The 12639-nt window shown below is 43.6% G+C and overlaps 1 protein-coding gene across 6 annotated transcripts in view; it reads right to left on the bottom strand.

Moving 5' to 3' along the window:
- The window catches only part of SYT9 (synaptotagmin 9), a 66818-nt gene extending 65249 nt beyond the window's left edge, over positions 1-1569 (bottom strand). For 2 of the 6 annotated variants that reach the window (XM_032187659.1, XM_032187658.1), the window contains exon 1: positions 1378-1569. In XM_032187659.1, coding sequence (XP_032043550.1) covers positions 1378-1525 — 148 coding nt within the window. In that variant the 5' untranslated portion in view covers positions 1526-1569. The remainder of the gene's footprint in view (positions 1-1377) is intronic. The other 4 variants (XM_032187661.1, XM_032187662.1, XM_032187660.1 and 1 more) reach the window with 3 other exon arrangements.
- Between the last annotated feature and the right edge of the window lie 11070 nt (positions 1570-12639).

Here is a 12639-nt window from a genome sequence, read left to right as displayed (position 1 = left end):
ATTACAGAAAATCACAGGTGTCTGTTACAAAAATTACTGCTTATGTGAACAAAGCAATTAAGTCTGTCTATATGAACAAAACAATTAAATCTGTCTAATTTTAAAAAATCCTTATCAAACAGTGCATGAATTACTTTAATTTGAACATTTCAAGTGAGAGATAAGCCAGAATGGCTGCAAATAAATTTGGATATGAGCAGACTGAGTATAGGAAAACTCCTTATTCATTTATTGTGATAGAAGAGCTCATCCCCCTCCCCATTTTCTTCTTGATACTGGTTTCCTCTGGGCCTTTTAGCATATCCAAGCATTTGTCAGGAAGTTGCACTTTGAGTCCTACTTCAGGTTTCCCAGATCACATAAAAGCGTTTAAGATTACAGAGTAATTTGACTGCCCTGTGCTAAGTGAGCTAACTTGTCCCAGGGAATATTACAGAAAATCATACTGTACTGTGCTGATCAGCTGATCTAGCACCGAGGCTTTTCAGCACTACAAATGTTTACCAACTTCTCTTTTAACTCTTTAAATTTCTGCTCACAGTGAGCAAACTCCACTTGAGGGTGTTAACATAAATACGTTAAGCTCCTAAGTGAAACTGTACTTTGCCTTTCCCTTATGGCCAGAGGTGTCCAGAACATCGTCAGCCTTTCAGCATTTTGGACTAGTTGAAAGCTTAAGAAGCTTCCTTAAGCGAAAGTTTTTAAATCAGTGCTGTGCCAAGACACAAGAGGCAACCATAATCCAGCCGCACACCGTCACCGTACATCTCGCCAGACCTCCGGCCCGCACACCTGCTACGGAACTGCAAGGAGCAGCCTTCGCAGCCTGCCAGGAGGCAGAACTGGGAAGTTAGGTTGGATGGAGCCGTGCGTGAAGTGCCCCGAAAAACCCTTAGGAGCCAGCGCCGCGGGGAGGGCCCGGGGAGCACGGAGAGAGCCCCGAGCCCGGCGACGCTGCAGCAAGCTCCGGAGGCGGCTGCACCGGCCGAGGATGCCGTGCCCCGAGGCGCCGCACCGGGCAAGGATGCTGTGGCCCGCGGCGGCCGCCGAGGCCGCCCCCGGGACCGCGGGTCGCCCAGCCGGGCGAGAAAGTTGCCCGGAGCCCTTCCCTCGGCCGGCAGCAGCCGTGCCCGGGAGTCCCGGGGGGGCCGCGTCTCCCCGGAGCGCCGGGCTCCGCCCGCCTGCGATGCGAGCGAGCGCCGGGCGCCGCGGCGGCCGCCGGCGGAGCGGGGGAAGGTGCCCCGGGCCCGGGCTGCGGGGGTGCCCCCGTCCCTGGCAGCGGCCCCGAGGGGCCGGGAGGCCTCGGTCCGCAGCCCCGGCCCCCCTCCCGACCCCTGCGGGGGGTCCTCCCTCCTCCCGCCCGGGGAGCCGCGGTACCTGAGTCGGTGAGGCGGGGCCGGGCTCTGTCCCGCAGGTAGTAGATGAAATCCCGGCAGTTGTCGTTCTCCACCGCCCCGACGGAGCAGAGCTCGGCCAGCAGCTGCAGCGCTTTCTGGCAGATCTCGTCCTCCCTGTCGCCGGGCATCGCCCCCCAGCATCCTCGGGCGCGGAGCGGAGCTCTGCGGTCAGGCGCCGCGCCGCTGCCCGCCGCCGGCCCCGCCGCCGCCGCCGCCCTCCTGCAGCCGCCCGCGCCGCGGGGCCGCCGCCCGCATCCTCCGCCAGCGCCGCCGGCCGCGCACCCGCCCCGCCGGGCCGCCCGCCGCGCCCCCCGCTGCCAGCTTCGCCCCGCCGGGGGCCGTCCCGCAGCCTCTGCCCGCCGGCCGCGCCGCCGCGCTCCTCTGGGGCGGCCGAGGAGGAGGAGGAGGAGGAGAAGAGGAGGAGGAGGAGGAGGAGGAGGACCCACCAGTTGAATGCGGGAGCGGGGAGGGCGGGCGCCCGCCCAGCCGCGCCGCCGCAGCTCTTCCCGGCGCGGGGGGCACCCAGCCGGGGGTCCTCACACACCCCCCGACAGAGCCGGGCCGGGGGAGAATTTGCAGGGTGTAGGAAAAGGAGGCCTCGGATGCGGGTCTCTGCAGGCAGCAAGCCTCGGGAAACTCTTCTTCCTCCTCCTCCTCCTCCTCTTCATCACGAGCCAGGCCCTAGCCCCCTCTTTGCTGGTCTGCGTTTAGTGTCTATAAACAGTTAAACACCGTGAGCTCTTTGCGCCTCGCTGCCTGCTCCTACTCAGAAAGGATTACATTCACTCAACTAATTGTCTTGAAATTATTTCGCAATAAATAATGCGTGCCCCAGCAGTCGGGAGCCTAGCGGAGGGGAAAACGTTTATAGTCTGAGTCCCGTGGAGCTAACGGTGTGCTTCAGCTGGTTTGTGGGGCGGGTTAGGAGGAGTTAAAGCATCACTGACAAATCCCAGGCACCCGAGAACCGGGCCCAGCTTGAGGAGCAGGCAGGAGAGCCTCCTGCTCTCCCGGAGGAGGCAGCAGGCTGGGAAGCCACCATCCAATGCGTGTAGTTATCCAGAGAAGCAGGAAAGGTATGAGGTGCTGCTTGGCCCCCTGGACTGGTCGGCAGGGAGGCTGTTGGTTTTGTGAGGAGAGAAGCTGAGAAGCTACTACATTTAACTTGATGTTTTATGGCTCTGTTTTAGAGTAGTTTAAGCAAACATCAGAGGCCATGATGAGCTTGGAAAGTTCAGGCTGGTAGTTCAGCCAACTGCTCAAAAACTGGTGATAACTGTTCTAGAATAGTGCATACAGCAACATCTTCTGGTAGAAACTGTTTTTGTGTTCTTTCTTTCTTTTTTTTTTTTTTTTTTTTTTCTTCCCTCCCTTCCTTCCTTCCTTCCTTCCTTCCTTCCTTCCTTCCTTCCTTCCTTCCTTCCTTCCTTCCTTCCTTCCTTCCTTCCTTCCTTCCTTAAGAAAAAACTACAGCAGTGAAATAAGTTACAACATACTCTGTGACTAGTGAGGACATTAACAACAGAAGTTGTTTACTAGTGTAAACTTCACTGAAACTCTTAACTCTGTAAACTTCACTCTTCACTGAAAGGGTTGTGGCTTCACTGAAAGGGTTGTGAGGCACTGGAACAGGCTGCCCAGGGAAGTGGTGGAGTCACCATCCCTGGAAGTCTTCAAAAGACGTTTAGATGTAGAGCTTAGGGAAATGGTTTAGTGGGGACTGTTAGCGTTAGGTCAGAGGTTGGACTTGATGATCTTGAGGTCTCTTCCAACCTAGAAAATTCTGTAAGGATTGCTAGTGCTTCGGCACCATTGCTTATGTCTCAAAGGCATGAGCTTTTTCCTTTCTAATAGGAAAATGATGTCTGTAAAACAAGGTTGTATAAACCAGGTATAATTCCATCAGCAAACAGGTAACTGTCATGCTGGCTTCTTCTTAGAAGTTAATCATAGATAAAGAAATGGCCTGTAGCTGTTATACTTACTGAAATCATACTTCTGAAGCCCAGAGATATTCATAAGTATATGTTTTCACATCCAAGCAAGAGGAAACTTCCTACTAGCCCCAATAAATGCTGCACAAATACTTGACTTAGTGTTGGGAATACCAGTGGGATTGACTTGCTTCTCCAAGTGTGCAGGAAGAGAGGGGAAAGAGAGGATTCTGAAGAGGAGCTGTGAATCACAGCTTTCTCTGAAACCAAGGACCTGGCAGGAGGAGTACTGCTGCTCTTGCTGCTTCAGCAAAGAAGGGCTGTAGTTTACAGAACTTGGTAGAACCTTGAGCTACCAGAGATTTCCTCTGGGGGAAAACCACTCTCAAAAGGCTTAGTGAATTATTCACATTCATAAGCTCTATGGGGATAGCAACTCTTTCATCTGTAACACCGAATCGAGTACTGGTCAACGCTGGTGGAAGGTAATAAAGAGGAGGAAAGACAGAGGGGCTGTTAAAGACCACTGATGGAGACATCTGCCAAGTGCAGTCCAAGTAGTCAGCGATCATGCCATACGTAGAGAGCAGTGCTGCTCTATAGCTTGTACTGCATCCAGGACAGTCGAACCTATCAACTGAGAGTGATATTAACGCATTTACTGAAGTGTGGTTCTTTTCCTGGGGGACCATAAGCCCAGCACTAGCCTGGAATTCTAGCTTGCCGCAGAGTGAACTCTGGACGGCCTGCTGATGAAGTGGTAACTTCTTTATCTTTCTCCTCTAATTAAAATATATTGCTTCATTTTTGAAACGGCAGCAATTTGAAGGTGCTGATACATTTGTAATGCAGGTGGTGGTGGTAGGAAATTTTTCAGAATCTAATGGAGGAAAGACCATGAAATTGCTTGGATGTCACTGCTAGTAAACAAAGACATCTATTCTCAAAAGCTCTGAACAGGTACTTAGTGCACTGTCCAAGAAAACTCCTAGTCTTTTTCTAGACATAATTAAAGCAAATGGAATCTGCTGTGTTTAAAAGCAAATGCAATTCTCATTCCAATGAATAATTGTGAAAACTAGATTATATCTGCCATTTTGTTGCCATTGAATGCATTTTTCGATTCTTGCTGTCATCCCTACTTGTGATGAGCTTACTCTTGTCTCAGCTGCAAATTTTGCCCATTCAGGGCAGGCGGTACACTTGAGAACACCAGCGTGTGCTGCCCTAATGAACTGTGGTCCTAGAACGGCATTGCGTGATGCAGTGGGACACTCCTGTTAACCTGATGTTGAAAGTTACAGCTTGTACTGACCATAGGTGTATATATTTGTTCTGTTTAGTGCAGAGCTGCCCTCACACAGCACAGTGTACTCAGAAGTTAGAAAAAAATCCCCAAGCCCACTAAGCATGGAATCAAAGTAAGTTTAACTCTTTGACCTACAACAATTCTGTCACCCTCACTTGACACATTCTTCTTTCTTACCTTGAAATAAAGCTTTTCCCCAGTGCTCTAGCAGAAACACAAGGGTTGCCTGGCAATGAAATCATCTTTGAAGCACAGGTGTGCATGAAACAAATGCCTTTCTGGAAGAAAGTAGGCAACTTGCATCAGAATTTTTATTATGCCTACGCTGTAAGCAGAGCTCATCAAGTGTTTGGCAAAGTTTTGTACCTTTCTGGTCTGGTAGCATGCCGAATTACAGACCAAATGGATTCAATCTGGCTTTTGTTGTTGTTTGGAATTCCTTTTTGCAATTTGATACTGTCCTTGTTTTAAGGGGATTTATAGTCTTCTTCCTCAGCATCACACATCTTTGAATGGAATGTGCTGTGCATCCACCACACAAACCTCTTTTACATTAGGAGGGAACTTCAGCAGCAGTTTTAGCAGCTCCCTCGCTTGAGGGTAACAGGTGGGGGCATGGGCAGTGTCAGGGAAGGAGGAGCCTGACTCTTCTATGAAGAGTTAGGCTCCTCTCTTTAATCACAAGTGGATTTAGTTACCTCTCTTTAATCACAAGTGGAAAGAAAGAATCTGTTAGAGCAAAATCACAGTCATTCCAAGCGAAGCCTGGTTTTGTTCAGCGTTAAGTGTCCCAAGCTCAACATTTCCATTTTACAGTCACCTGGAAGGTGAAGGCACCAGTGGAATGACTTTGGTTTGTACTGTTCCTTTTTTTGTGCTTTAAATCTCTGCAAAAGATTGTCTTTGGAATTTTTTAACCACTTCTCCCTCCAGATTTCCAAAGAAACATGACCTGTAGTTTGTGTTCAGATTTTCTATAATTTTTGAAATTAGAGACTTCAAAACTGAGATCTGAGACATTTATTAATTCCTACTACTACTGATTCCTGTGGGAAGCAGAAGCCCACTTACGCAAAAAGGAATGCAGGACCCAAAATCTGGACTTGTCACTGGGTTTTCAGCTCAGAGAGACCTTTTCAAAGCAAATGACTCACAGTAGGAGACATGATCCAGTATGGGCTAATCTGAATTCTGAGATAGCAGCATCGGATAAATGAAAGAATGGAGTACTCAGCTTACTCCTTAACATTTCCCAAAGGTCAAAGGTTTGAACCAAGTCAAAACTATGACAAACTCTCTAAGCATTACTTAAGAACCAGGTTGCAGCACATTTTATTCTCTGTAGCTCAGATATCTTCAGAATAACATCAGCAGAAGCTGAATCCCACTGGCTACTCAGTGAAGCCATTCAAAGAAATAGAGCTGTGGCTGTGATCCAAAGCAAGCCATGAGGCAGTGCTAAGGAATCTTTGAAAAAACATCTAGCAAAGCTTTGAGAAAAGTTGGGCAGGTGAAGGCCGCAAACAGAAACTGCATTGGCTGTAGCAAGTTTTCAAGCATTTTAACTTTGAAAATAGTTCAAACAGTTGTAACTGCTAAACAGAGAAATGTTAGATAAACTTACTGAAGTTAGGATATATCACTACATGTAGATCAACAGAGTATAGCATCGGAGGGAGAAACCAAGGTGACATACTAGGAGAAGAGAAGGTCTGCGCAACTACATACAACAAGTTTGTCATACTTCTGAAGAGTTCATTAATTTTGATTCCTTGTGCTTCTTGGTACACCAAAGAACCAGAGATCACAAAGACCTTGTTTGCCGTTGTTCTCCATTTTATTATGCTCTCATCCAAGTTGAAACAGTGACTTGAAAAAAGAAGGCATCAAATTATTTTCTTGCCCACCCAAACAGTCTATTTCCAGGGACTGCTGCACAGCGTACCTCCAAGAGGTCAGCTTTACTACAAACGATGCCATTAAATTGACATGTCTTGCCACATGCTGCCTTCTGTTTTCTAATAATGCTAGATGTCTTATTTATCTAAAACCAACAGTTTTGATCCATTGGACTACCTGTTGCCAGCCCAGAGCCTGACGTTAGTGCATAACATGGGTACATGTCAGCATAAAAACGTTCCTTCATGCTCAGAAACAATTTGCCTCCAAACACAAATCTCCAACAGCAAGGCGATTGTTCTTCTAATCCCAGTGCCTCTGAGCAGAAAAGCTCTCTCCTGTAACACTGACACTTTTTCCAACCAGAAAGCAGCAGCAGTGGGCTGTTTAATGGAAGAAATAATTAAGCAGATCAACTTTAGATGAACACAAAATGAACTAGATAAGCTTTTCATATAGCCACCAGACAGATGATGCTGGTTCTGGCTCAGGAAAGAAAAAAAAAAAAAAAAAAAAAAAAAAAAGGAGATGCTCTTTACAGAACATGAGGACTAACGTGTGCTTCTGAGCTCCCCCTTTTGGCGTGGCATCCCAATGGGGGAGTTTTTCTATTAGGCTGCTGATGCAAAATGAGCTAATATTTTTCTGGTAGGATTACACACTGTGGGTTTTCTAAATTTAATGGTAAGAATTATAAAGAAGCTTGCATGGATGGCCTCAGATGTACAGGTGTAAGCTCTACCATATTTTAATACACTACTCACCTACTATGTGAGTAGGTTCATTGAATACTGCAGGATTACTCTTCTGAGTAAGGCTTCAACCAGCACTGGAGGGGGTCCAATCCAGTTCCTAATTTGTAAGGGTTTAGACTGGGATATGACACAGTTAACATGCAGTAGCCTGAAGTTCTGGTGATTCAGAAGACACATTTAAGCAGAAATAATCTGAAAAAGAATTCTTAATTAGAAATATATGTGGCTATCAGCAGATCACTTTGAGATCCTTTGTCAATGAGAAGAGCTATATAAATGCAAATTTCTTTCATGGAATTCATTTTATTTATCCATTTTATTTCAAAATATGAAACAGATTTTTATTGTGTTTTGGTACTAAATATGAAGGGCCAGATACATCTCTGTTGCAAGCTTTTGAAACTAATAGAGTTACAGCACAAATGAAACTGTCCCTGGATATCTATTATGCATTACTGAAAACAGAACGTAATATAATTTTAGCATAAGAAATATAATTTTGAAATCAAATTCAACCTCTGTGCCTACCTCACACTTTCATATGCTTTTGTTCCTTTGTACTCCTAATCTTTTTTACAAACGTAGTGCTGGTAATCTAAGGAGTTGAGGGTGGCTTTTTTGTTTGTTTGTTGGTTGGTTGGTTTAAAAATGGTTCACTCACTCTAGGTTTACTTCTAGGTGATTCTAGATTAGATTCTCGATCTGATACTAGATTCAATTCTAGAGTAGATGGGTTATGTGGAGCTTGGGTTTGTCAATGACACAGCTGAGATGTTCTGGGCAGGGATTACAGAAAAGCAAGTTCACGGGTAAACAGTTTGCTGATGGGTTGGGCTCAAAGGGTTTTAGTAAATGTGTTTACATCAGACAGGTGGGCTGTCACTACTGGGGTTCTCCTGGGCTCCATTTTAGGGCCAGTTCTCTTCCATATTTTTAAATATGATCTGGATGCAGGACTCGAATGCGTGCTAAATAAGTTTGTAGCTGATACTGAATTAGGAGGAGGAGCTGTTGACTCCCTTGAGAACAGAGAGTTGCCAAGCCTACTAGAGTTCAAGAACCATTTGGACAACTGATAAAGAGTTTTATAGATCTCAGACATAAAGATTTTATGTACTGGTAGCCCTGTGTGGAGCCAGGAGCTGAACTCGATGATCCTTATGGGTCCTTTCCAACTTGACATATTTCATGATTCTATGACCCTAATCATGAGCTGCAAGAAGCATAACACTATCTTGTGATAGTATCTCTTGTATCTTGTATCTCTGTGAGTTATTCCTGAACAGAGAGCAAAATTACAAAAGTGATGGTTCTTTTCCTGATTTCTATGTTACTTGGTAGACTGTTACTTAGGAAAGGGAATACGCTGAAGAGTGTTCCTACATTAACCTGGACAACCATTGTACTTCCTGTTTCTGAGGCATTGTACCTAATATTCTCCTCTCATGTGCTGAAGCATCTAAGTCCTTAAGGAAGATGAAAAGTTGATTTTGGAAAAGAATCCCCTGAAAATGAGGTGTTTTACTCCTTTAAGGTTTACCCCTGAAGTTTGTTGTTTATGTTAACATGCTCACAGGAGCCTGGTGATAACAAGGTATGAGCTGGTCCTATATTTTATGAATCTCCAGTCAACAAACAATGACAACATCTTTGTTATTTATAGCATTTGAGTATTTGTAAATGAATGAAAAGTACATGAGAAATTACATGTAATAAAGGTCACTGAAAATGGCTTGCCAAAAAAAAAAAAGTTATTATAGGAGTCCAGTTAATATTCAGGACTGTATGTAAAACCTGAAGAAGGCTCAGCAAACTTTAAAGCCACTGAATAAAGTAAATGTTATTATGTCTAAATAAAACATTTTTTTCTAGTTCAAAAAGCAGAATCACCTGGGACAAAAATGATTTTCAAAATTGGTATCTTACTGTCTAGTAGGACCTTTATATAATAACTCATTGATTGTCCAGTGGCACAGTTCATGTGAGTAGGCATAAAAGATCTCAATCATAACGTGGACTGGAGGAAAGCTCTACTAATGTATTTCCACTCAGCAGCTTACAGCTACTTATTACTATTTCCTAACTGAAAGAAGGAATAAAAACATTTTGTGGGTTTATGATTTATAGCTTGCTGAATTTGTAAGAGAAAGCTAAGATAGTAGCTCTTGATGTTGCATTTAAGTCTTTCAGCTGGACAGCTGAACTGGAGAATGGCTACTCTTACACAAAGAACAGAAAATATATTTCTGTGTGTGGCCCAAAGGCTCTTGATTCTTACGTTGACCATGCAACTCCATAACTGGAACTTGGATATTCTTGCCCTGATGCACAAGTACCCTTGTGGACTGATGAAAAAATTTATTCCTTTCGGATCTACCTTCAGTTCTGGTTGTGCTCCATAACATGTAACTAGATAATCCAAAAATCTGAAAAGTCCAAATTGCTTCATTTGGCCCATTCTGTTTTGCATCCATGGTCCCTAGCTAATATATTCATGAGCGAGTTTAGACTGATTTAGGTTCTGGTAAAGAGTATGATCTAATATATGATCTCTTTACAAGAAAAGCTGTTCCTAAAGGATGCTCACACAATGACTTCTTGCTGCACTCCTGGGTAGCGGAGGCCCCATGGGTGGTAGAGCCGGAGCCTGCCCTGCGGCTGAGGTGCCTCAGCAGCGCAGCACCGGCCTGGAGCCCCGTGGGTCACCGCTGCTGAACATGCAGCCTTCTCCCAGTCAGGATCCTGACAAAAGGGACCATAATACTGCTCTCCTGGCGTGTGTAACTTCAGGTTACTAAATTGCCAATGTCTCAAGCAGGGGATGGGATTTTGTGAAACTTTCTCCTGTGTGTTCAGCAAATGCTTTCAAAAGGTGTGCGGCCTGTAAGGTGACTGTGCGTGGAACTGTAGGCCTTAAAACCTTCTACCGCTTTCGATGTGACCTTATGCTGTTTTTTAGGAAAGGTTTTACCTCATTTTTTCCATTTTTCTTCTTTGTGGAAGTTTCTTTGGTGTGACTCTTTCTGTAATTGCTTTGGAGCCTGTGCTGTGGTGTCCATTGCTGTCCTAGCCTCAAGGCAGAGTTTGAATGTGTAATCCCTTTTTCCACAAGCGTGAATTCAAATCAGAGTTTAAGCACATGCATGTACATTGCTTCAAGCACCAGAATACTTCCATGTTTAATTAAATGGGACAGTCCATGTCCCTAAGTTAGACACTTAACAAGTATATCTCTGAAACAGGACTGCCTACAGTAATGCTCCTGGACTGCTTGTTTGAGTAACAAACGACAGAAATAACATTGTTCAATTTCCTCTTCTCTTTTACTTAATTCACTCAAAAAGAAAAGAGATTAAGGAAACCCACATGATGTTTTGGCAACAGTGTGACTTGCAATACCTAAATGCAGAGGCTGATGGCCTTCTCTTCGGTGCAAATCACAGGAGCTAGCGTTTGGTATAAATTTGTGTAAGATAGACTTTTGTAGATAGCTTGAACATCTCTTCACAACAGACTAAAAAACAACTTATTTTTCTATTACAGTTGAAATACTGTGTAAATAAATGAGCTGTGCTGCAGTACGAGATATGTTTGATGGAAATAAAGGTAAGCTGTTTCTTTGGCACAGGCATAACAAACTTATGACTGAAGCCCTATGCATAAATGAGTTTCTTGGAGTCCCACTAGCAACACAATAATAGACACCTTGATAAATACTTTATTAATACTGAAAATGTGAGCAAACTAAGGAATGTGTGACATGATTGATATTTCTATTGGTAGTTCTTACTAAATTGTCAGAGGTAGCAAATTTTTCTTGTTGTATTTAACAAAGTGGTTATTGGTGATAACTTTGCTCTTGGCAGACATACAATCTGTCTAGTTGCTATCAATAATAAAATAAAATTTCTGTAGCATTAATTATTTATTATTCAGTTTTTAAGTTATTCACCAAAATAATTGTTTAACTTTTTCTTTTGTCCCACAACATGATATTCAAAAAACAAAGAGAAATTCTGATAAAATGTGAGCAGCATGTTTTTTCCAATTAGATATTAATCTGTCATTTGAGTTCTATAACATTTGATCAAAGTATCTGAAACTATACAGTAAAGATGTTTAACAGGTCAGTATTTAACAGGTCAGGATTTCCACTCACAACATAAGCTATATTTGCTTGAATATAGAAATAGAGTCTTCTGGTTTATTTTCTGCTCCTCGCTTTAGGAACTAGCATTGCTTAGTAAAAGTTAATTAATTTACAGCAGCCTAACGTAGTAAGTGGAACTTCTTAAGATGACAGTTTCTGATCTTGAAGTTGTATTTATGGTTTGTATCTGAATCCAAACTTTTCTTTTGTTAATTATAGTACAGTTAGAGTTGGAAGAGAAATGTCTTCCCATTTTTTTTATTTTTAATTTTGAATAATTTAAAAATATCTTCTGCTCCAGTGAGGGCAGAAGACAAGATTTTTCAGAGGTGTTTTTGTTGCTGCTGTTGTTTTTGCTGATTAAAAAATAATAATAATAAAAATAAAAGAGAGAGAGAGAGTCTCTTCATTTAACCAAACATTGTTAATTTTATTATATGAAGCTGAGAGGAAGGAAAGAAGATCTTTCCTCTGTCTTTCTGCCCTTCTGTCTTTGTATCCCATCCCACCCCCCTTCTCCCCTGAGCCCTGAGGTTTGTTCTTAACCATCTTAAACCAATCAAACAGATTGGCATTGCCCTACAGAAAATGGTTCAGTTAAAATAATCCAGGAAATTTGAGTTGCAGTCTCTCAAAGGGTTTGGCGGACTAAGAAGTGAGTGGGGCTTCTCTATTCTAGTCCCAACTGCTGGATTTTGGTTGACCAGCAAGGTACTTCTTCCTCCCTTGAGACTTTAGATAACTTTCCATTCTTCTCTCTCTCTCATTTTTTATTTTTATTTTTTAACCCATGTACCTCATGAAATCTTTACTTAAATACATGACGGCTTGATTACGTGCTTTCTTCAGGAGTCTAAATTCTTCAGTCCTGGGCTCCCTGTTACCATTAGGTCAGCACGGCTGATACAAACTTGCTTACTGCAGATTGGCTTCACTCAGTGCAACCAGCTATTTTTCCCTCAAACCATGTGGGGAAGGAGAAATGATCCATAGCCAACTATAGTTTTGTTTTTTCCCTGCTGTTATGTTTTTGTTCATACACAGGCTTTTCAATTTTATGAAGCCAGCTTTACATGAAAGCTGAAATGTAATTGCATCCTCCTGAGTAAAATGGACGATTTCTGTGCCAATTGTGTTTTTAAAGAAAAGATTACAGCATTCGCTCTGCTGCCTGCTTTCTCTGCCTATGAATCCC

The sequence above is a fragment of the Aythya fuligula genome, chromosome 5 (assembly GCF_009819795.1).
Source record: "Aythya fuligula isolate bAytFul2 chromosome 5, bAytFul2.pri, whole genome shotgun sequence".
NCBI classification, from domain to species: domain Eukaryota; kingdom Metazoa; phylum Chordata; class Aves; order Anseriformes; family Anatidae; genus Aythya; species Aythya fuligula.
Note: the sequence above shows the minus strand (reverse complement) of the source record. Positions and strands in the feature narration are given on the sequence as shown.